The following is a 24,972-nucleotide window of genomic DNA, read 5'->3' as shown; positions in this document are numbered from 1 at the left end:
TTGTTGTTTTTCTCGGCTAGCCTGCCCTGAGAACTTGATTTACATAATCGCTAGGGGAAATTATTGATCCAAGCAGGGGGACTTAATAAACAAACATGCCTTCATTGTTGTTTGGTTAGCCTGTACTGAGAAATGGATTTACATAATCGAGAGGTGAAATTATTGATCCACGACGGGGAAATTAAGAAACAAAATTGGATTCATTGTTGTTTGGCTTGTATGTCCTGAGAACTTGATTTAAATAATCTCTAGGGGAAATTATTGATTCACGAAGGGGGGAATTAGGAAACATTAAGGTTTCTTTAATCTTAGGTCTGAGGGATTTATTTATTATTGCTGTTTTGGACAAGTGCATGCTAGGGGTGAATGTCAAGGTGTCCTGGAATAGGAAACAGTTAGATCACGTGTGTCCTTCTCAGCCAATCATCGAGTCGGATACATCCTCCTTCTCAGCCAATCAGAGGCCTGCTTACATATGATTTCCCCGTTACATAACAATTCGCCCTTGAGATTTCGTATATAACGGGCATGCAATATGATTAAATTATCAGAAAGTTCCAGAACACAGTTCAAACAACTAGAATGGATACTATTGATGAAGTTGAAGTCTTGGAAAATAAAATTTGCAATTTTTTTACTTTTTTAATTTTTTATTATAAAAATTAATTTTTTTACGGTGTACCCCCACTCACAGTTTGGGGTAAACCCCCCCCCCCCCACCCCGCGACACACACCACTCTATTATTGTAATACTCGCTAAAAGGAGTAAACTCCGCTCTTTTTCGTTATGTAAACCCCATCGTTCCGTCCCCCTCTGTTTACTACCACCATTCTGTTTTTGATAAATTACGTATCTTATCTAAAAGCAACTGTCAAATTTCTTTCATTCCCTTAATATACAGTCCGCTATGGCTTGACTTACAGATTTCTTGCAATGATTTATTTATCTGATAATTACTGACACCCCTTTAAAGTACATCCGGCTTTGATAAATCCTTATGAATTTGGATAGCAAAAAAGCTTCCGCTGAAAAAATGATACTTTTTCCCGTTAAATTAAAAGCAGTTTCGCGTGAAAAGAGAATGTCAAGTCTAACACCTCCAGTTTAAGGTTAAAAAAAACTTTTACTTCGATTTACAATTAATGGTTTGTCTTTTTAAGAAAAATATACATGGATCTAGGCGGATTAAAGTGCAGATCTTTTTTCAAATATCGGTCGGTGGGGGGGGGACGGGATCATTGTCCATGTCTTTTTTCTCAGTGAGCGGTTACGTGGGGTGATGGTAAAGTTTCTGTTTTTTTCTGGGGGGGTGTTAAACCTATCCACCATCGGCCAGGCCGTTTCTCGGGTCTTGGTGTAGTAATAATCATATTCAAAAAAAGTATTAAATACGGATATTTCACTAAATTTTGTTATATTTTTTGTGTAAATTTAATATCTATTGTCCACGATATTTGGGGGGTGGGGGAGGGGATATTTTCCCATGTCTTTTTTCTCAGGGATATTTTCCGTGGGGGTTATTTTCAGTGGTCTGTTTTTTTCCTGGGGGGTGTGATAAATATATAAACTAGGCCGGCATTTGAATGGTTCAGTGCGCCGTAATTCTCAGATTCAAAAAGGATGCCATATCTTTCGGTGGTGGGGAGGGGGTATTGTTACTTGTCTTTTCTCAGGTTGATTGTCCGTGGGGGTGATGGGCCGGGGACGTTGGTTGTCTGGTGGGGTGTGATAAATATACAAACTAGGCCGGCTTTTGAACGGCTCAGTGAGCCATAATTCTTCTTTCTCAGATTCAAAAAGGATGCAAGTAGTATATGTCAAGTATGTTTTGTACTTTTGATTTTTTAGTGATATACTAAACAAAATTGAATAGATTCTGGGGAGACCTGACTTTCTTTAAAAAAGGGGGGGCGCATTATGTAGATACTAACTTTTTCTCTTCTTTTTAATTCCACTTGCGAAGAATGCATACCCCCTCCACCCAAGAAAGCACAAGTGGACGAGGCAACCACCATACAGTCCGGTCGAAAACCGAAAAGAGAATGGATGGCTTCTCATAATATGGAGAACCCTGCCGACTCATCTATGCAAGATCGTGAAATAGCCGACCCAGTCGCACAGGAACATAGCGACGCCGTTCCGTCCACCCTCCAACGCTCGCTACCCGGGCCATCTGGCACCCAAGTGCAGCCGAGATATAAAAATGTAAGCGTTTTTTTCCTAAATATTATATAGAAATATCTATCAATTTCATCCAACTTTTATATGCCTTTTTCCACATGCAACATTTTCGAACACTGCGTAAAAGTATATCTCAATGGGAATATTGAATGATTTTTTCTCCCCAAAGGAAATATAATGTTCTCCCTTTTGAATCACGTCAAGTGCATGCATTCGCCCTTTTGCTAAATTAGATTAGTGAAGACTAAAAAAAGACACTATATTCTGTTTATTGTAAGGTTAGGTAGTTTCTATTGCTATATAATCGAATGTTTCGCCATGCCTATACTAATATTACAAAAAAAAAACAGTATATCTGAAGGAGTTGTGTACAATGACAGGAGATGGCTATCCTGTTCTAATCATTTATTTTTTTCCCAGATTAGATAAAGATTATAAATATGAAATTTTATTGTAGTAATTGTTTGAACAAAATCAAAAACTACTATGTAAGGTTTTCGCCCTTTTGCTAAATTAGATGAGCTAGGACAAAAAAAAGGCTATATTTTAGGGTCATTTTTAATTTATGGAGTTTATTTTGCTATATAAGCTAATGGTTCGCAGTACCAATACAAATATTACAAAAAAAAAAAACTTTATGAATGAAGTTTTTTTTTAAAATTAGTGTATTTTTCTCAAAATTTAAAAAACGTTTTATTTTTCCCCAGAGCAGATAAAAGTTTCATAATTAGAAATTTTATTGTTGTCATTGTTTTAAAATAAAAAAAACATAATATTTAATGTTTTAGATTGTAAATATCTTATTCTAATATAAGATATACCGCGGGGTCGAGAAGCGCTGTGTGACGGGGAAGTGTCGGGGGATGTGCCACAGGGATGCGCCACGGGCCCGGGAAGTAACACAGGGAGGCGACACGGGCTAGGAAAGCGCCACAGAGATGCGCCACGGGGCAGGAACGCTACACAGAGCGGTGCCCTGGGCCTGAAAAGGTCAACAGGTTGCACCCCGTGTTATGGATGCGCCACCGGGAGGCGTAACGGGCCCGATAAGCGCCACGGGGGGAGCATCGAAAAAAAAAAAAAAAAAAAAAAATATGAAAACTGTTAAAATAAAAGAACAAATTTTGGCCTTGTATTTCATATCTTAGATTATCTTCAGTTGTATTAACCAAATTCTATTAAGCAATAATAATCCAAATTTTAAAAACAGTAGGGATGATTTGAACACTTTGAATTGAAGTGGAAGGTTTTTTCATTTTCATGGGTAAAATTCACGGGCTAGGGAAGCGCCACAGGATGCGCCACGGGCTCGGGAAGCGCCACAGAGATGTACCATGGACCTTGGAAGTGCCACCGAGAGGCGCCACGGTCTTGGAAAGTGGAACAGGGTGGCGCCCCGGCTCAGGGAACCGCACGGGGAAGCACCAAAAAAAAAAAAAAAATTTTAAAAATTGGAAAATAAACGAACAAATTGTTGCCGTCGATGTCATATCTTAGATTTTCTTCAGTTGAATTAACCAAATGTTATTAAGCAATAATAATACGAATTTTAAAAGCAGTAGGGATGATTTGAACACTCTGAAAATAAGCTATTTTCATTTATAGGTTGGTCCATTGGTCCCTTACTCACCATCGAGTGAAGAAGAGGAGGACGGTGCAATTAACCTTCAGAACAATTCAGCAATCAGCGACTGGCACGATCTTATTAATTCTATTGATGTTCCTTTTAATATTGATGATTTTTTTGACTTTTTTCTTTTAAATTTCTATAGTAGAGCTGTTGAACTGGTGCACTTGAGCCAGATTACAGAGAAATTCTTATTCTATTTCACCCGGGAATTAACAGTTGACCAGCAAACCTCCTATATCATCACGACTCCACTTCAAACATCTGTAGTAGAAACTTCACACGTCAATTTGGACCCGCTTGGGGGAGGGGGTCCTCTCCCCCCGAGGGCGATCGCTCAACCTCTCCAGGACTGTCAGTTGTCCAGCTGACTTTTGAATCGTATTCTTTTGTTAACTGAAGTGTGCGGGGAACCTGTTAATTTGCTTTGGTCTGATAATTTTGTTTTTGACCCTATAGACATTGTAAACAGCTATGTAGACAAAATTCGTGCACTTCTGGAGAACCAAATTCAATTGTGGGGAGGTAGGGATTCAATTAAGGTCTCCGTTGTTCTAAAGGTGTTCTATTTAAATGAGGGAAAAAGTGAGGTTTATTATCATTTTATACATTCCGAGATGCGTTTGGTTTATTCAAATTTAGAAAATTTTGAGGGATCTTTCACGGATTGGGTCGATAAAATTATAACGCATCTCGAGAACTTTAATGAAAATGGTAGTGGATCTCTAGTTATTTTTGTTGAAAATTTAATCGTAAATATTTTTAAATTTAAGAAATATTTTATTTTAATAGGGGGGGCAGGTGGGTGTGATAGGGAGACAGTATTAAAATAAAATCCAGATCTAATAGGTTTTAAGGGTGTCCAGAAGATCTGTTTTGAAACAGGTCAAGAGTGTTTCAAATATGCTGTCCTCATATCAGCATAAGAGCATCGAGCTCGGCACACAAGTACGACGAAGTTAAATCATTGGGATATACACGGGACGGAGAGCTCCGAGTTTCCAGTTGAGATTTTTCGTGCTTAGAAGAAACAGACCCAGTGACGCTTCGAGCCCCTGACATTATTGACAAGGCTAATGCTCACTTGCACATTGGTGTTACTGTGGTACAATATGAAAATGAATTTGAAGATGGAGCTCGCTCTAAAAGGAAGGGGGTGGTCTTCCCTGTTCAAGGCCCGTCATTCTAGTCGGTTCCACACTGTTTGTGGCTTCTATCCACGCCACCTAGACTCCCTACTGCCCTCGGTCAAATTCCCCCGCCTACTGCTCTTCGGCGCGGTCGGGGGGATGTTCCTAATAGGGGGGACTGTGTCTACGGTCCAACGTGTTTCTTTAGAGTCCGTAACGTTCTGAAAATATGGAGTCATATGAGGCAGTGTAGCCGGCATGGCGATCAGACAGTGGAAACAGTTTCTGGGGATAGGTCAATTTTACGTTTTAAAAATTTTCAGCACACTCTTCTCCAGTGCAGCAAAATATCTATGGATTGTGAGGCTAAACTAGTAGAGATGAATGAGCCAACATATCCAAATCGAGTCAAAGAACACCAGGCCATTGCAGTCTCCTATGCCCACGCACAAAGAGATAGTTCTAACACCCTGCGTTTGTTAGAAATAGTTGAAACAGTGGATGAGGGGGAGTGTATGGACAAGGCACTGACACAACTGATTGGTACGGCTAATGGTGCTATTTCTTGCTTGAGAAATACGCATTATCCAATGGTGTTGTCTGCAGAGGATCGTCTCGCGATTAAAAATCAAAAACTCTGTTGGGTTTGTCAGGGGGCGTGGGCCGCGGTGGGGACACCCGGGCCCAGTGGGGGGCAGCCGCCATGCAACGCTAAGGCCCAGGTAGGTCCGGACCGAGCATCGGGGGGGCGTCCTGTGCGGGCGCTTGAGAAACAATCGGGTAATTTTCATGTGAGCCCACAGATTTGTATAAATGATTTCCTTAATACTTACAATTATTACTTAAAATTTATTGGACCAGCATTGCCACGTATTCACAGTGAGGGAGGGGGAGTAGAGTTTCAATGGGTAAATAGCTCATTTACCTACAACATTATTCACAAATCGGCCGAGAAGTTATTGCTTCTCGAACTGAAATGGCAGGAATTTAATAATGGGCGTACGTGCTGTAATAAAATCCGGTTTTTAGATTCCTTTAGTTTTTTCACCGCGGCTTTGAGTCAAGTGATTCAAGTACAAAAAAGCGACAATTTTGATAGCTTTCCACTGCTTAAACAGCACTTTCCAGACAGTGAAATGTATGATCTGTTGACCTGCAAAGGCATATATGCATCCGATTATTACTGTTCTGACGCACACTGAAGTGAGGAGAAACTACCTCCAATTGAAGGTTTTCACAATTCACTGACCAACAGTGAATGCACAACCGAGGAGTATGAGTTTGCCAAGAAGGTGTGGTACAAGGGGGATTGTAAAAAAATGGGTGGGAGTATTGTAGACTGTACTGGGCCAGTGACGTTTTAACTTTGTTGGATATAGTCTGTAAGAACACAGACCAGATCTATTCAGAGTTTGGACTAGATAGAGGTTACTATTTTTCCACACCACAGGTAGTGCTGTATTTAAATTTAAAAATTAGCAGTGAGGACCTAGGCCTAATCACGGACATATATCAGCACCATGTTGTAGAGAGTTCAATGAGGGGGGGGTCTGTTTTTCACGTGGACCATGTCTAGTCAACTGATTCAAGCGGACACAACAGCACTGGTGCAAAGTCACAGTCAGTTTTCTTGGACCTGAACTCTTTTGAACCCTCGGCAAGGTCCCACTACTCTGTGCCATGGGGGACCTATCAATGGCTTGAGACTCCATGTGAGGTCTCTGAAATTACAACCGTCGAGGACAACGGGCCACAAGGATGGTTCTTTGAAGTAGATGGTCATAGTCCACTGGCGCTTCACGACTCAGTCAAAGATTTTGTCTTTCCCTGTATCACTCGACCGGTGAGCAGGGGCTCTCTGAGCCCCTACAATCGTTCATTGGTTGAGGATATGGGGATGCATTGGACTCCCTCCAAACAGAAACTGATTGCTTATTTGGACCCTAAGGAGAATATCGTTGTTCGCCATGGGCTTTTGCATTGTATGGTGAGCAATGGCTTCAAGATCACCAAAATACACCGGGTCCTGCAGTTCAATCAGCGACCCTACTTGAAAACGTTTATCGACACCTTTGTCGATAAACGCTCTAGGGCAAATTCACAGGTGGAGAAGGAAATGTATAAGCTCATCCTAACTTCAGAGTTTGGAAAAATGTGTGAGAGCGTACGTAATAGATCTCGCTGTGACGTAGTGACTGACCCTCGAGAGTGTGCACGAATTAGGGCCGACTCCAATTGTACCTCGTTCACGAGCATAGAGGTCGAAATGGTTCTTCTACAAAGACGAAAGCGAAATATAGTACTGAACAAGAATATCGCATGCGGTTGTTCAGTACTAGAAATTTCAAAAAAGCTCATGTTGTCGTTCTTTTACAATGTGTGCAAGGTGCAATGGCCACGGGAGGGGAGGTTCAAGTTTACTATGGTGATACAGATTCTCTGCTGTTAAAGGTAAATGGGACTGAAGATTTGGATTTATTGGGTGATGTGCAAAAGGGGGAACATATCAGCCCGCGGATGGATTTCACCAACTGGAACCCATCACTCTACCCCGAGCTGGTATAACGTCAAGCCCCCTACTCCCGCTTCCAGATAAACTCAGAGACGGGACGTGATTTACCATCCCGGGGAGTATTCCCGGGCCCAATATTCTTGTGATTGGAAACTCATAGGAGGGCAGAAAAGACGGCGTGGCAAGGGGTGCCTACACACGGTTTAAAGAGCAATTTTAACATGAGTGTGTACAAAGAGTGTGTAGAAAGTAGTCTAGTGCCGAGAGCACAAGTGCTTGCAATTTGCTCTCTACAGTATAGAAATTATACTGTGAGAGTTGAAAAGAATTCAATGTCATGTATATCCGACAAGTTCTATGTGCTCGAGAATGGTGAGAGTGTCCTACATCATGGCCACTACCGTATTTCAGACCGAGTTGAATGCATTGACTATCGCAATCAACTTGGTCTGGATAAATTAACCTAACCAACTAATCACCCTTTCACTACCTTAACTCAACCTGTTCATCTAACCCAAGCACTAACTCAACCACCCAACCACTCAACCACTAACCTAACCCATAGCAGTGATGACAACTATGGTTTTTCGCCCCGCGGCTCCCCGGGGGGGGGGGGGCCCTTCCCGCGGCCGCCCCGGGGGGGGGGGGTCCCGCCCGCGGCCGGCCGGCCTTCGGCCCCGCGACCCTGGGGGGGGGGAACCCACACACCTTTAAATTCATCAAGCTCAACTGTGCTACTAGTTCTAGCGTTTCCCGTGTGTGTATTTTCTGTTGTGCAAAAAGTGTTATTGTGACAAAATTCATGGTTTTTCAAGTGAGAAAGTTCCTGTTTTTCAAATTCTCACTGACAAAAACCATAAACCACGTGGTTCTATGCCCATATATGGTGTGGGCGTCGGACTGGCACCCCCTCCTCTACTACCGTATTTCAAACAGTAGGCTGTACAAAAATTGAGGTTCAGTCCCGCTTTCTAGGGATATAATGAGAGAAAGGTTGAGATGGTTAGGGCATGTTCTGCGGATGAAGGATGACAGATTACCGAACATTGTCCTTTTCGGCCAACCGTTTAGGGCTAAACGGAAAGCAGGTCGTCCGCGGTTGGGATGGAAGGATGTCAAAAAAGAAGGATTTAAAGGAAATGGGAACTTCCTGGGAGGGTATAAAGAGGGATGCTTTTAATAGATAGGGATGGAGGAGGAGCGTCCGTAGCTGTGTTGGCCTCAAACGGCTTGGAGCTGCGATGAGTTGTTAGTAGTAGTAGTAGTAGTAATTTTGAACTCAGCAGATACATTCATAATATTTAACACTAACTAATAAAGCCAAAAAATTCCCGAAGACACTAATCGATGCAGAAGATGATATACTTGGGTTGGTTACACTCGAATGTTGATCGAACGTATTTATGTGCAACAACACACTTCACGCCTGAAGAATAGAATGGATTGAGTCTTTTTCTTCTCAAATAGTGGAGCAAGTTTACAAACAAGCTGAAATTGAAATAAGAATCCCTGCCGATAATATACCATTAGTTTTATTAGAACAGCGTATGTAACCTACTTTTGTAAAAATTAGATGAAAGGCATAAGGCCATTACAAGACTTCAACAACAAGCTTCAAGTATAAAAAAAATTACTTTCATCACAGCAAAAGAATGAGGCAAGTATTTCATTGAAACCAAAAAATCAATTCGTTTTTCTTTCCAATCACGTACTAGAATACCTCATATACTCAGTAAGTCCATTAGAACTTAGTTTTTACATTGAGGCTGTATAAGAAGGCCTAAAAAAATATTTTAATGGAAAGCTCTCTTCTCTCGTTCCCTCTTTTTACCTTCTAGAAAACACCCAGTAGAACATCTGAGCTAGTCACTCAGCGGCTTATTTCAGAATAGAGAAGCGATAGAAAACGGTTTGACTTGATGTTATTCGGAGGTAAAAACAAATTTTAATGAAGACGAAATACAGAGGCCACTTTTCAGAGGCCCTTTAATAAAATTGCACTCAAGAGTACAAAATACTTTTATAGTCAGGAAAAATAATCAGTCCTAATATTTTAAGCAGTGGTTTGAGCAAACGTGCAAACACTTACTTTAAAACTTCGGTTTCACGCTTGCTTGAAAACAACCTTAAATTCCGTGAAAATTACGAATGGCAGCTCTGTACGGCGATGAACATGGGTCTTCTTCTTTTGTTGTAAGATGTAGGTCCATGCATTTATTGCATTTTTTTAAAGGCTAATCTTTAAGGTCAAACTGCTTGATTGAATTTCAACTGTTTATGTCATAACGAAACTATCTAACAATATAGATTAAGCCGTCAAAATTACGAACACACAATGCCTGAAACCTGAAAAATGAGTCCTATATAACTAATATTGTTCCTAGGATATACACATGATTTTTCCTCCTTCGTCGTCGGCTTGTTTTGGAGCGTATAGAATCCCTTTGATTAATTGTGAAAGAGATAAATTTTCAATAAGATACCAAATCCCTTCTATAGTAAACGGGGTTAAGTTAAATACTAAATTATAAATTTTAACATCCGATCACTTTTAAAGACTAAATTAGTAGAATATATTATTAACCTTTGATGACGGGGTGATTCTACTTGATAATTTGTTTCTTAGCATTATTTTTAGATTTTGCCGTGCTGGGTAGCCTCCTTTGTCCTTCTCCTTCTATATGTTATGATGTTTTTTTGTTTATCTTCTTTATCTTTATTTTTGGTGTACTTGAACTCATTGTAATAATTGTTTGCCTTCCTTTCGAGTTTAGCTCCTTCTTGGCTTTATTTAATTATTTGTGTTGTTTATATTTGTATGAAATACAATTTATCTATCTATCCTTCAACTGTCAACTTTTTTTTTCCCGAAAAATCTTCATATCCCTCTTCAACAAGTTAAAAGATTTTAATTTTGTATTTCTGGGCTACATGGGAAGATAAACCGCTCTCTACGTTTTCAAGGAAGCTCTGCTCCAACCTCGAATATGGCTTATGGTCAAACATACGAAAATACAAATCCTTAAAGAATTTCTCACCAGTATAATTAAAGTTTATAACTTAAATTCTATTTCAGTTTGCTTCATTACTTCTAGTAAAATCAATCGATATAACAAGTAAATACAATATGAATGAAGTCAATCGATATATTACATACCATACAGAGCCAGACTGCCAATTACAATTGGGATAACTGGAATTGAGACATTCACATTGTCTTCGACTGATGTAAAGAAGCTTGCTAAAAGAAGAAAAAAAGAGAAATTACCAATAACTTCTAACAACAAAATAAAAAGAAAAAAGCGCCTTTTTTCTTTTTATACCTCGCAAAGAATTATGCGTCCTTGGTTTATATTTTTTTTTCTTCGGCCGTAATGTATGGAAGGGAAGGTTGTAGAAACTTGGGACAAATTCGGTTGATAGCAAATAAAGAAGTCGGGCGTCATGCCAGAAATGACTACAGAAAATCTTGACATAACAACTTTGAGTTTCTTTGTCAAGATTTATTGGTACCGAACGCGGTATATGGCACCAAACACGGCATAAAAAAGTACGATCCCTTGGGTACTGGCTAGCTCTTTACTAGCTTTCAAACAGCTTTTTACATAAGCTTTGTTTTGACAGATATGCATAAAAATCCCTTTATGTACTCGTTAGACGGTTTGCCATATTCATTTTCAAAATATGACGCGTAGTAAGTTCAAGGAGACTGAAAAAATAACAAATGGGGGAGATTAAACATCTCCTTAAAGACCCGCTTCTGGATTTTGGACTGGGCTATCCTGGGCTGGACTGCTTCCCATGAAAAAATTAACCTTGAATATTTATGGGTGGTGTTGACCATAGTGTAAAGCTGTAGCTTGCAATCCAATAGTTCAAGCTAAAAACATGAAATTTTGCAAAATAATCTTTTAATAAAGCATCAAATAAAAAAAAAATATCAATAAATATCTATAAATATCAAATTTTATTTTTAGAATTTTTTTTATGAAAGTCAATAGATATGCATAATAAATTTAAAAACAGATAAGATTTTCTAAATGTAATAGATACGTATAAGTATATAGAAGCACCGGAGGCAAGAGTCAATATCTTCATGTAATTTATACTTAGCACTAACCATTCAGCTCAATTGTATACCGTCACGCTCTGAACAGAAGGTGTACATTAGTGTTTATCGAAAATGAGTTAGAAACTGCAAAGTGTTCCATATAACTGGAAAATATATTCCATATTTCACCAAAGTGATTATTTAAAGAAGAAAAAAATTCTCTCGGAAAAATTTCAAACAATTTTTTAAATTCAGAAAGTGATTCGACATTTTCTAGTTATTCATCGAATTTCGGAAGACATGAGAACACGCTATGACATATTTCGGCTTTGTTATATTTCCAGGAAAATACAGAAGGTGAAACATAGCATCGATGTGGCGTGTCTGGTGCTGTTCATGCACAGACCATGATTTTGATTTTGTGTTATGTTTGATATGTGACAAGGGTACTAATAAGATTTGTTACAAAAATAACGTATCTGCAATGTATGATACTATTGCTTATGAAATTCCGATGGAGGAAAAAAACCGAAAAACGAAAGCCAAAATCAGAATAAAACAAAAAGTCCAGAAATGGGTTTGCACCAGAGGGTGCAAACCAAGACATGTTTGCTTTCTTTGCTATATAACGGCAAGATTGCAAAGATAAATGGTTACATTAAAAGACCTTTGACATTTCTATTAAAAACGTCAAAAATGCCTTTGACGTTAATTGTTTGGCCTAGATTATACAAAAGATGTTTTACTCGTTGCTTCTATTAGAAAAAAAACCTGTTATTTCCTATCTTCTTAAGAATCATAGGCAGCGCAAGCGCGTAAAGAACGATGTGGGCACAATGTGTTTTTTTCTTCTTCTTATTCAGTCGGGCACTTCTTATCGAAGGAGTTGTCGTAAAAACTTTGAAAAGGGCTCAGTCGACTGGAAATTGGAGTGGCTAGAGCCCTTTTGACAGACAACAAAATGGCTTTCCCAAAACCTTTATTGGATGTGTTTGGGGAAGTGGTGGGCGTTGAAGGGGTGTTAGTTACTTTCCAATTACTTTTGACTATTAAAAAAGGCACTAGCCATTTCAATTTCCAATCGAATGAGCCCTTTTTGAAGTTTCTACGACAACACCTTATATAAAAACCTTATATAGATAGTTTATTTTAGCCCACCAATAAAACAAAAACATGACGGAGTAAGGGAAAAAAACAAAAAAAAAACATTACTTCAAAAGTAAACGATTAGATTATATACACTATATACATTCACAGCTCGTACATGATTTGCAACGGAAGGAAATCGTAAAGGTGCTCCAGTGCACCTTTTCTAGCATTGGTTTCCTGCGTTACCACAACTTCACGAGGCTCTGGAATAAGATACTTGTCCAAGAGAAATGTATTTCTCTCGAACAGCGGTACTCGTAACAGAAATTTTAAATATTTGCAGAACGCAGATCTAGCCTTTAGTCGCTCTGTTTCCGTAAACCATCCCATACAGGGGACAGGTAAAGAATATGTGGGAGTGCCACCACTCTAAATAGCCTCGCCAGAATTTGCCGATTGTATGAATACTTCAGGGGGGCCAGTAGAATACTTCATAGCTAATTCGTAGGTTTGAAACAAGGGTGTCAAGGTAAAGAATTTTGGTTACTTTCTTATCTCGACCGTACTGAATACTCAAGTACTTAAGCGACAAAGACGGTGCAATAGTAGCGCTATCTACTGAAACAGTTGGTTCTGGTGCATCCCTTTTCATTTAGTTGAAAACCAGAAATTCAGTTTTCTTACCATTAACTTGCAGACCAATAGCTCTATAGCCAGATACAAGCTTATCTAAATTATCCTGCAATAGACTCAGAGAAAAACTAAACATAAGTAAATCATCGGCTTAGCTTATTAGACTCAGATCACAAAGATCAAGGCTAAGCCCACCAGAGATTTGTTTTGTAACCTTAGAAGTCAAAGTGTTAAATAATATCGGACTTAGAACTGAGCCTTTTCGAAGCCCTCTATTTAGTTTAACTGGCGCACTAAGTCTTTCAAGTCCGAGTTTCTCTCTTATATAGATAATAGAGTACCAACAGTATAACATAGCTACCATATGGGTGTTCACATCAGCATCTAGCAGGGTCTTGAAAACAGCGGACTGGATGACTGAGTCAAATGCTATAGAACTATCGACAGTTCATATATGCACGGACAACCCGATTAGTTACGGTCGCACTATCTATACACATCTGAAAGAGTAGTTGCAGATGCTGAAGCAAAAGCAAGGAACCATTGCGTAGATGATTACCAATAACACTATCAAGACCGGGAGCCTTGTTACCCTTTAACTGGCTAACAGCCCTTGAAAAATTATTTTTAGAAACCACAAAATAATTTCTCTGTTTCAGAAGCGAATCAAGACGTGATTTTAATGATTCATCATATTCTTTTTCCAAAGGAATATTTTTTGACCCGAAAACCTTCGAATAATGTTCTAACCACTGTTCTTCAGGTACTGTGGCACAATGCTTTGGCTTCACTCTACTACTTGAAAACTTTTTCCACATATTTTGCGGGTCGCGGATAGCCTCTTTCGAAGCAGTTTCTGCTTCTTCCACTTTAAGCTCATCCAGACATACTTTGTATTCTCTTTTTGTTTTACGAAAGAGATTGAAAACAGTACCTGACCTAGGCTTGCCGGATTCACGCCACACTGAGTACCACATCTTAGACCTCCTTTTAGCATGATTCACGTAAGGATGGTCGCTCCATCCCCGTTTCCTAGTACCTTTCTTAATAACTGCACTAGGTACAGATGCAGACTCAGCAACTTTTAGCGCGTGGGTGATTTCAGCACAATATGTGTTGAGTGCGATTTTGTCATCACACCCATTGACCAGAAGCTGAAATGGAACTTTTATTTTGCCCAAAATTTCGTCACACGTCGACTGATACAGATCAATATTAATCTTTTCCCACTCGCGTCTTTCTATGTAACCTCGATTTCTTGATTTCACTGCGCGACTAAAAGGAACACGGAACCTTGAGACCGAGATGGTCACTTGCTGTATGCTCTGAATCCACCTGTATAGGCAAGGGGATAGTGAAGTTTGAAAAGACGTGATCAATATTGCTTGTGCTTCCTGAGTTGTGAATGAACGTAAAGTTTTGATCTTTAGTGTAAAGAGTACATTCACTCGGAATACATGTTATAAGAACGTCTTGTAACTTTCCTTTCAAGAGAAGGTCACACTGGAAGTCACCGCAGACTAAAATCCGCGAATTCCCCAGTTTGCGGAGCAGTCTTCCGAGTCGACCACAAGCCTCGGCATACCGTTTTTCACTGAGATCCGTGTTCATGTTAGTTGGTAGGTAGACATTGACCAGCGTGAAAGCACTGGGGCCAGGGAACTCGACTGCTAGGTAGAAATCGCACGACTCAAGTTTACGACAGTCGATACTGTCGTCAACGAATATCGCAAGTCCGCCACTAGGGCGGCCCCTTGCACTGGAGCGCTTAGCCTCATGAATGTGCACAGATTTATCAGGAATTGACTGAATAAGCCCAAAGTTATCGGTAGTTAACAAGTGTTCTTGGACGCAAACAATGTTATGTGCTATGCACAAGTTCTTGAGATAGTCCAGTTTGGCAGCATTATGGCCGTAAACATTGCGGCAAAATATAGATAGTTCGTTCATTTTCGGGTTTCAGGATAAGCTTTCTGTATTGCTCGTCGGACTGCTGGGCACTGCAAACTAAAGCTAGGGTGACCATTATTAGGCTCCGGGCACAAAGCGCATTTCACTGTTTGAGAACGGCAGGAGCTCTCTCTAATGTTCTCATGGGAACCAGCACATCTGGAACAACGCATGATACTGGTGCAGTCTTTAGCAAGATGATCAAATGACTGACACTTGAAACACCGCTTGGGAATTTGTCTGAATGGCAAGACTTTGATGTAAGTATAACCAATGAATAACCAATGAATTATGCCTCCTGAGCATAATATTCAACCCTTGCCCTGAGGGCTGTGGGGGGGTGGTCATCCTCAAAAACCTAATTTGCAGAACGTAAAACTATGTTGAATAAATTGGCCATCTCAAAGTTTTGACTAGATATGTTTGGGGAAAAGGTGGCAGTTAGGGGCGGGATAGTTGCCCTCTAATCACTTTTAACTATTAAAAAGGGCAATAGCCCTTTGACATTCCAATCGAATGAGCCTTTTTTAAAGTTTCTACAACAACACCTTCTATAAAAAACCTTATATGCCCCCAGGGCATAATTTACAACCCTTGCCCTAAGGGTTGTGGGGGACTGTCCTCAAAAACATAATTTCTATCTGGAAATCAACTACACTGAACAAAATGGCTATCTCAAAATTGAGATTGGATGTGTTTCGCGAAGTGGTGGGCGTGGAAGGGGCTTTAGTCACCTTCCAATCACTATCGAATATTAAATAGTGCACAAGCCACTCCATTTTCCAATTGAATGAGCCCTTTTCGAAGTTTCTACGACAACTTCTTCGATACGAAGTGCCCTGCTCTAAAGGAAAACAATTAATAAATAATAGATTGTGCCAAAATCGTTCTTATATGCCCCTAGGGCATAACTTAAAACCCTTGCTCTGAGGGTTGTGGGGGAGTGTCCTCCTCTTTACTTAGTCCCCCTTCAAAAAGGGCTCATTCGATTGGAAATTGAAATGGCTAGTGCCCTTTTTAATAGTCGAAAGTAATTGGAAAGTAACTAACACCCCTTCCACGCCCACCATTTCCCCAAACACATCCAATAAAGATTTTGAGATAGCAATTTTGTTCCACGCAGTTCAAAGTTCAGAAAATTATATCTTTGAGCAGGACACTCCCCCCAGAGTCTTCAGAAAAAGGGTTATAAGTTATGCCCTGGGGGCATATTAGGATTTTATTGAAATCTTTGTCATAGAAACTTGAAAAAGGGCTCATTCGATTGGAAATTTAAAGGGCTAGTGCCATTTTTAAAAGTCAAAAGTGATTTGAAGGCAACTAACCCCCCTCTCACGCCCATCTTTTCTCCAAACACATCTAATCAATATTTTAGATAGTCATTTTATTCAAGGTAGTTGGAAGTTTTGGAAATTAGGTCTTTAAGGATGACAACCCCTCCTCCCCCACAGCCCTCACGGCAAGGGTTGTAAGTTATGCCCTAGGGGCGTATAATATTTTTATTGAAAGCGTAGAACCTTCAAAAGGGCTCATTTAACTGGAAATTGAAAGGGCCAGTGCCTTTTTTAATAGTTGAAAGTGATTGGAGAGCGACTATTGCTCCTCTCACGCCCACCATTTTCCCAAAAACATCCAATCAAAATTTTGAGATATCCATTTTGTTCAACATAGTTGAAAGTTCTTGAAATTAGGTGTTTTAGGATGATAACCCCCTCAGAGCCCTCAGTTCAAGGGTTGTAAGTTATGCTCTGGGGGCATATAAAGTTTATATAGATAGTTGTAATAGAAATTTCAAAAAGGGCTCATTTGTTTCGAAATTGAAATTGCCCTTTTTAATATTCGAAAGTCAATGGAGTGTAATTAACCCCTCTCTTAAGCCCGCCATTTCCCCAAAAACAGTCAATCAAAGTTTAGAGATAGCCGTTTGTTCAAGGCAGTTGAGTGTTCTGGAAACTGTGTATTTAAGGATGCCAAACCCCCAAGAGCCCTGAGAGTAAAGGTTGTAAGTTCTGACCTGGGGGAATATAAGGTTCTTATAGAGATATTTGTCGTAAAACTTCAAAAGACTCATTCAATTCGAAATGGAGAGGGCTAGTGCTCTTTGTAATAGTCGAAAGGGATTGGAGGGTAACTAACCCCCCTCTCACGCCCACCATTCCTCCAAACACATCCAATCAAAATTTTCTGATAGCCAGTTTGTTCAAGGTAGTAGAAAGTTCTGGAAATTTGGTCTTTAAGAATGATCCCCCCCCCCCCTAGCAGTCAGGGCAAGGGTTGTAAATTATGCCCTGGGGGCATATAAGATTTTTATTGAGTTTTGTCGTAGATACTTCAAAAGGGCTCATTTGATTGGAAATTGAAAGAGCTAGGGCCATTTTTAATAGTTGAAAATGATTGGAGAGCGACTACCACCCCTCTCACGACCACCATTTCCCTACTCACATCCAATCAAAATTTTGAGATAGCCATGTTGTTTAACGTAGTTGAAAGTTCTGAAAATTCGGTCTTAGAGGATGACAACCACCCTAACAGACCTTAGGGTAAGGGTTGTAATTTATGCCCTGGGGCATATAAGGTGCTTATAGAAAGCGTTGTCGTTTCCAAAAGGGCTCATTCGATTGGAAATCGAAAGGCCTAGTGCCCTTTTTAATAGTAAAAAGTGACTGGAAGGCTTGACATTTAAAATATAGTAAAGATCGAAGTGGGCATAATGTATTACTTTTTGTTGTTGTTGTTGTTGTTTAGATCAGGGCACTTCGTATCGAAGGAGTTGTCGTGGGAACTTCGAAAAGGGCTTATTCGATTGAAAATAGAAAGGGCTGATGCCCTTTTTAATAGTCATAAGTGATTTGAGGGCAACTAATCCCCCTTCCACTCCCAGCCTCCCACGCCAACCCTCCCATTTATGCTCTTAAAATATAACCAAATCAAAATAGCGTAAATGTATCCAAGCTATCAAAGAAAGTAAACAGATTTTTTGCGAATGGTATCAAGTTTTCCATTTAAGATCAACTAGAGGAGGTATGAAACTAAATTAAACAGTACTATTTATGTCCAGATTTTTAAAAGGGTATACTGCATACAAATAGCAGGCTAAACTATAAAGTCTCAAAAAACGAAAAGATTTAAAGTATTATATTCTTTTTCCCTGAAAAAGACTATGTCAATATAAGAAAAACAGAAATTAATTTAAAAAACTTTTTCCACAAAATAAGTTTTTTCAAAGAAGAGTAAAGAACTCCATTAAACACAAAATGAGCAAAAATAAAATCAAATAATCTACCAAGCGTGAAACTACCATAAATCAGCATCGATAAATAAATGAATCTCAAAACGAACAGAGATTACAATAAATAACCGAGTTAAACTCAAAACGAACAGAAATTAACATAAGTTGCCTTCCCAAGGCCAGAACAAAATTTGTACTTTACTGAAAAAATACAAATTAATGTACATTGTCAGTTTAATATACATATATACTGATATTTAGTAATCAAAATGTTAATATTATTTGATTAATTAAAGTTATAAAAGTAAAAACATTTATCCTGGGCTATCCTGGGCTGGACTGCTTCCCATAAAAAAATTAACCTTGAATATTTCTGGTGGTGGGGACCGTAGTGTAAAGCTGTAGCTTGCAATCCAATAGTTCAAGCTAGAAACATGAATTTTGCAAAATAATATTTTAATAAAGCATCAAATAAAAAAAAAATATCAATAAATATCTATAAAATATCAAATTATTAAAATTTTTAGAATTTTTTTTTTTTTTTTTTATGAAAGTCAATAGATATGCATAATAAATTTAAAAACAGATAAGATTTTCTAAATGTAATAGATACGTATAAGTATATAGAAGCACCGGAGGCAAGAGTCAATATCTTCATGTAATTTATACTTAGCACTAACCATTCAGCTCAATTGTATACCGTCACGCTCTGAACAGAAGGTGTACATTAGTCTTTATCGAAAATGAGTTAGAAACTGCAAAGTGTTCCATATAACTGGAAAATATATTCCATATTTCACAAAAGTGATTATTTAAAGAATAAAAAAATTCTCTCGGAAAAATTTCAAACAATTTTTTAAATTCAGAAAGTGATTCGACATTTTCTAGTTATTCATCGAATTTCGGAAGACATGAGAACACGCTATGACAGATTTCGGCTTTGTTATATTTCCAGGAAAATACAGAAGGTGAAACATAGCATCGATGTGGCGTGTCTGGTGCTGTTCAATGCACAGACCATGATTTTGATTTTGTGTTATGTTTGATGTGTGACAAGGGTACTAATAAGATTTGTTACAAAAATAACGTATCTGCAATGTATGATACTATTGCTTTTGAAATTCCGATGGAGCAAAAAAAAAAAAAAACGAAAAACGAAAGCCAAAATCAGAATAAAACAAAAAGTCCAGAAATGGGTTTGCACCAGCGGGTGCAAACCAAGACATGTTTGCTTTCTTTGCTATATAACGGAAAGATTGCAAAGATAAATGGTTACATTAAAAGACCGTTGAAATTTTCTATTAAAAACGTCAAAAATGCCTTTCACGTTAATTGTTTGGCCTAGATTATACAAAAGATGTTTTACTCGTTGCTTCTATTAGAAAAAAACCTGTTATTTCCTATCTCCTTAAGAATCATAGGCAGCGCTAGCGCGTAAAGAACGATGTGGGCACAATGTGTTTTTTTCTTCTTCTTCTTATTCAGTCGGGCACTTCTTATCGAAGGAGTTGTCGTAGAAACTTTGAAAAGGGCTCAGTCGACTGAAAATTGGAGTGGCTAGTGCCCTTTTGACAGACAACAAAATGGCTGTCTCAAAACCTTTATTGGATGTGTTTGGGGAAATGGTGGGCATTGAAGGGGTGGTAGTTACTTTCCAATTTCTTTCGACTATTAAAAAGGGCACTAGCCATTTCAATTTCCAATCAAATGAGCCCTTTTTAAAGTTTCTAAGACAACGCGTTCTATAAAAACCATATATGCCCCCTGGGCATAATTTACAACCCTTGCCCTGAGGGCTGTGGGGGGGTTGTCATCCTAAAAACCTAATTTCTAGAACTCAAAAATACGTTGAATAAAATGGCTATCTCAAAGTTTTGATTAGATGTGTTTGGGGAAAAGGAGGGCGTGAGAGGCGGGTTAGTTGCCCTCTAATCACTTTCAACTATTAAAAAGGGCACTAGCCCTTTGACATTCCAATGGAATGAGCCTTTTTTAAAGTTTCTACGACAACGCCTTCTATAAAAAACCTTATGTGCCCCAAGGGCATAACTTACAACCCTGGCCCTAAGGGCTGTGGGAGACTGTCCTCAAAAACATAATTTCTATCTGGAAATCAACTACACTGAACAAATGGCTATCTCAAAATTTTGATTGGATGTGTTTCGGGAAATGGTGAGCGTGGAAGGTGTGTTAGTCGCCTTCCAGTCACTTTTGACTATAAAAAAGGGCACAAGCCACTCCAATTTCCAATTGAATGAGCGCTTTTCGAAGCTTCTGCGACAACTTCTTCGATACGAAGTGCCCTGCTCTAAAGGAAAAAATTAATAAAGAATACATTATGCCAACATCGTTCTTATATGCCCCCAGGGCATAACTTAAAACCCTTGCCCTGAGGGTTGTGGGGGATTGTCCTCCTTTTTACTTAGTCCCCCTTCAAAAAGGGCTCATTCGATTGGAAATTGAAATGGCTAGTGCCTTTTTTAATAGTCGAAAGTAATTGGAAAGTAACTAACACCACTTCCACGCCCACCATTTCCCCAAACACATCCAATAAAGGTTTTGAGACAGCAATTTTGTTCCACGCAGTTCAAAATTCAGAAAATTATACCTTTGAGCAGGAAACTCCCCCCACAGTCTTCAGGAAAAGGGTTATAAGTTATGCCCTGGGGGCATATAAGGTTTTTTATTGAAATCTTTGTCATAGAAACTTGAAAAAGGGCTCATTCGATTGGAAATTTAAAGGGTTAGTGGCATTTTTAATAGTCAAAGGTGATTTGAAGGCAACTAACCCCCCTCTCACGCCCATCTTTTCTCCAAACACATCTAATCAATATTTTAGATAGTCATTTTATTCAAGGTAGTTGGAAGTTTTGGAAATTAGGTCTTTAAGGATGACAACCCCTCCTCCCCCACGGCCCTCAGGGTAAGGGTTGTAAGTTATGCCCTGGGGGCTTGTAATATTTTTATTGAAAGCGTAGAAACTTCAAAAGTGCTCATTCAATTGGAAATTGAAAGGGCTAGTGCCTTTTTTATTTGTTGAGTGATTAGAGAGCAACTAACGCTCCTCTCACACCCACCATTATCCCAAACATCCAATCCAAATTTTGGGATATCCATTTGGTTCAACGTATAGTTGAAAGTTCTTGAAATTAGGTCTTATAGGATGAAAATCCACTCAGAGCCCTCAGTACAAGGGTTGTAAGTTATGCCCTGGGGGCATATAAAGTTTATATAGATAGTTGTAATAGAAATTTCAAAAAGGGCTCATTTGATTGGAAATTGAAATTGCCCTTTTTAATATTCGAAAGTCAATGGAGTGTAATTAACCCCTCTCTTAAGCCCGCCATTTCCCCAAAAACAGTCAATCTAAGTTTAGAGACAGCCGTTTGTTCAACGTAGTTGAAAGTTCTGGAAATTATGTATTTAAGGATAACAAACCTCCCAGAGCGCCAAGAGCAAAGGCTGTAAGTTCTGCCCTGGGGGCATATAAGGTTTTTATAGATAGAGTTGTGGTAAAACTGCAAAAGAGGCTCATTCAATTCGAAATAAAGAGGGCTAGTGCCCTTTGTAATAGTCGAAAGTGATTGGAGGGTAACTAGCCCCCCTCCCACACCCACCATTCCTCCAAACACATCCAATCCAAATTTTCAGATAGCCATTTTGTTCAACGTAGTAGAAAGTTCTGGAAATTTGGTCTTTAAGAATGACACCCCCCACCTAGCAGTCAGGGCAAGGGTTGTAAGTTATGCCCTGGGGGCATATAAGATTTTTATTGAGTTTTGTCGTAGAAACTTCAAAAGGGCTCATTTGATTGGAAATTGAAAGAGCTAGGGCCATTTTTAATAATTGAAAATGATTGGAGAGCGACTACCACCCCTCTCACGACCACCATTTCCCCACTCACATCCAATCAAAATTTTGAGATAGCCATGTTGTTTAACGTGGTTGAAAGTTCTCAAAATTCGGTCTTAGAGGATGACAACCACCCTAACAGACATTAGGGTACGGGTTGTAATTTATGCCCTGGGGCATATAAGGTGTTTATAGAAAGCGTTGTCGTTTCCAAAAGGGCTCATTCGATTGGAAATCGAAAGGCCTAGTGCGCTTTTTAATAGTAAAAAGTGACTGGAAGGCTTGACATTTAAAATATAGTAAAGATCGAAATGGGCATAATATATTAGTTTTTGTTGTTGTTGTTGTTGTTTATACCAGGGCACTTCGTATCGAAGGAGTTGTCGTGGGAACTTTGAAGGGGGCTCATTCAATTTAAAATAGAAAGGATTGATGCCCTTTTTAATAGTCGAAAGTAATTTGAGGGCAAATAATCTCCCTTCCACTCCCAGCCTCCCACGCCAATCCTCCCATTTATGCTCTTAAAATATAACCAAATCAAAATAGCGTAAGTGTATTCAAACTATCAAAGAAAGTAAACAGATTTTTTGCGAATGGTATCAAAAGTTGTCCATTTCAGGTCAACTAGAGGAGGTATGAAACTAAATTAAACACTACTATTTATGTCCAGATTTTTAAAAGGGTGTGTGTTGTTAAAAATGCGGAAAATTTTTCTCCAGCATACAAATAGCAGGCTAAACTATAAAGTCTCAAAAAACGAAAAGATTTAAAGTATTATTTTCTTTTTCCCTGAAAAGACTATGTCAATATAAAAAGAACAGAAATTAATTTAAAAAACTTTTTCCACAAAATAAGTTTTTTCAAAGAAAAGTAAAGAACTCCATTAAACCAAAAATGAGCAAAACTAAAATCAAATAATTTACCAAGCGTGAAACTACCACAAATCAGCATCGATAAATAAATGAAACCCAAAACGAACAGAAATTACAATAAATAACCGAGCCAAACTCAAAACGAGCAGAAATTAACATAAGTTGGGCATAAAACCCCTATGCCTTCCCAAGGCCAGAACAAAATTTGCCCTTTACTGAAAAAATACAAATGAATGTGCATTGTCTGTTTAATATACATATACTGATATTTAGTAATCAAAATGTTAATATTATTTGATTAATTAAAGTTATAAAAGTAAAAACATTTATATTTTTTAAGTAAAGTGAAAATTTTGTTCTGGCCTTGGGAAGACATAGGGGTTTTGAGCCCAACTTATGTTAATTTCTGCTCGTTTTGAGTTTGACTCAGTTATTTATAGTAATTTCTGTTCGTTTTGGGTTTCATTTATTTATCAATGCTGTTTTGTGGTAGTTTCACGCTTGGTAGATTATTTTATTTTATTTTTGCTCATTTTTTGTTTAATGGAGTTCTTTACTTTTCTTTGAAAAACTTATTTTGTGGAAAAAACTTTTTAAATTAATCAAGAGATAAAGTGATAATAATGTTTGGGTTGACAACAATCACAGGATGCCTTCAAGTAAGGACAACTATTCAGTCCAAACCTTAACGAGATGACCAGATAATTTTGGCGTGAGGTCACGTCGGATAATTAAATATATTATTGTATTGTTCATAGTTCTCAAACAGATCTAATAATCGGTATATCGGGTTCCTAGTTATTCTTTTGATGAGAGTTTCTGCTTCAGGCATCATTTTAGTCTAGTTAAAATGAAGACATCCAGAAATTCTTAGAAATATTCAATTCATTTTTCATAGGTCGATTCTAAAAACGTCGTTTCATTGTTTGATGTAGACTTGTGTCTCTTATTGACATACTAACTTTTCCACCTTTCTGATAGCACACTGCTATCAGCATTCTATGGCATATAGCACTCTATGGCATACGACAAAAAGGGAGGAACTTTATCCTTGAAACAAACAGTTTTTTAACAAGACGATCCTCGATTTGAAGTGTCTCTATATTCCTTCATATGTGTCTTCTTTTTCTCTTCATCAACATGTTGATGTCTTGCTGCCTTCAAAACTAGCCCATCTGTTGTCTTTGATCCTTCTACATACCATCTTCGTAATTTTGGCAACATTCGAATTCTACTCAGTTCATCCGTTAGATCAGACTTCAATCTCATGACTTCATTTCTTATACTGCAATGGATACTTTCTTGATTCAGTTCAAAAGTATTCCTGTGTCGTGCCTTTAGAAAAATTGTAAATAGAGCTTTTGCTTCTAAATAATTTTATTTTTTTTATTGTTTCCACCAGTGGAATGTCTTTGGGCCAAGTTGTAAATGCATTTCTGAAAACTGTCTATTAAAAGCCCAGACTGGTCCGGATTCATACTTTCGAGTCAACAAACAAACACAAAAAAAGCAAATATAATAGGGTCAATAAGGAAAAAAGACATTTTCAAAATGTCAAGAGGTTTGTAAAAATGTTAGAAATCTCAAAAAGAAATTAAAACTCTGGCTTAGTTTTTGGTGGGTAGTCAGTGGTGGGCGACCACTCGTCATTTTACTTTTTTTTTTCGCCCTGGATTCCCGGCAACAAAAATATCTCTATTCAAATACGCGCACACGGGATAATGAGAATAGAAATCAACTATCAAATTAAACAAACATAAACGGAAAAGTCATAATTTACTGTCATGATAATAACCCCGGATAACTGCTCACTATACCAAGCAGAGGGAGTTAACGTCTTGGATG

General features: G+C 38.5%; 1 protein-coding gene across 1 annotated transcript in view; it reads right to left on the bottom strand.

The window, feature by feature from the left end:
- The window catches only part of LOC148944355 (membralin-like), a 234,192-nt gene that overhangs the window by 150,008 nt on the left and 59,212 nt on the right, over nucleotides 1–24,972 (bottom strand). The window contains exon 2 of the mRNA XM_089100176.1: nucleotides 10,609–10,692. Within this exon, the coding sequence (XP_088956302.1) occupies nucleotides 10,609–10,692 (84 nt within the window). The remainder of the gene's footprint in view (nucleotides 1–10,608; nucleotides 10,693–24,972) is intronic.

This window comes from Artemia sp. Qi Xiang Cuo, chromosome 14, assembly GCF_049724085.1.
Source record: "Artemia sp. Qi Xiang Cuo chromosome 14, ASM4972408v1, whole genome shotgun sequence".
Classification (NCBI taxonomy): domain Eukaryota; kingdom Metazoa; phylum Arthropoda; class Branchiopoda; order Anostraca; family Artemiidae; genus Artemia; species Artemia sp. Qi Xiang Cuo.
Note: the sequence above shows the minus strand (reverse complement) of the source record. Positions and strands in the feature narration are given on the sequence as shown.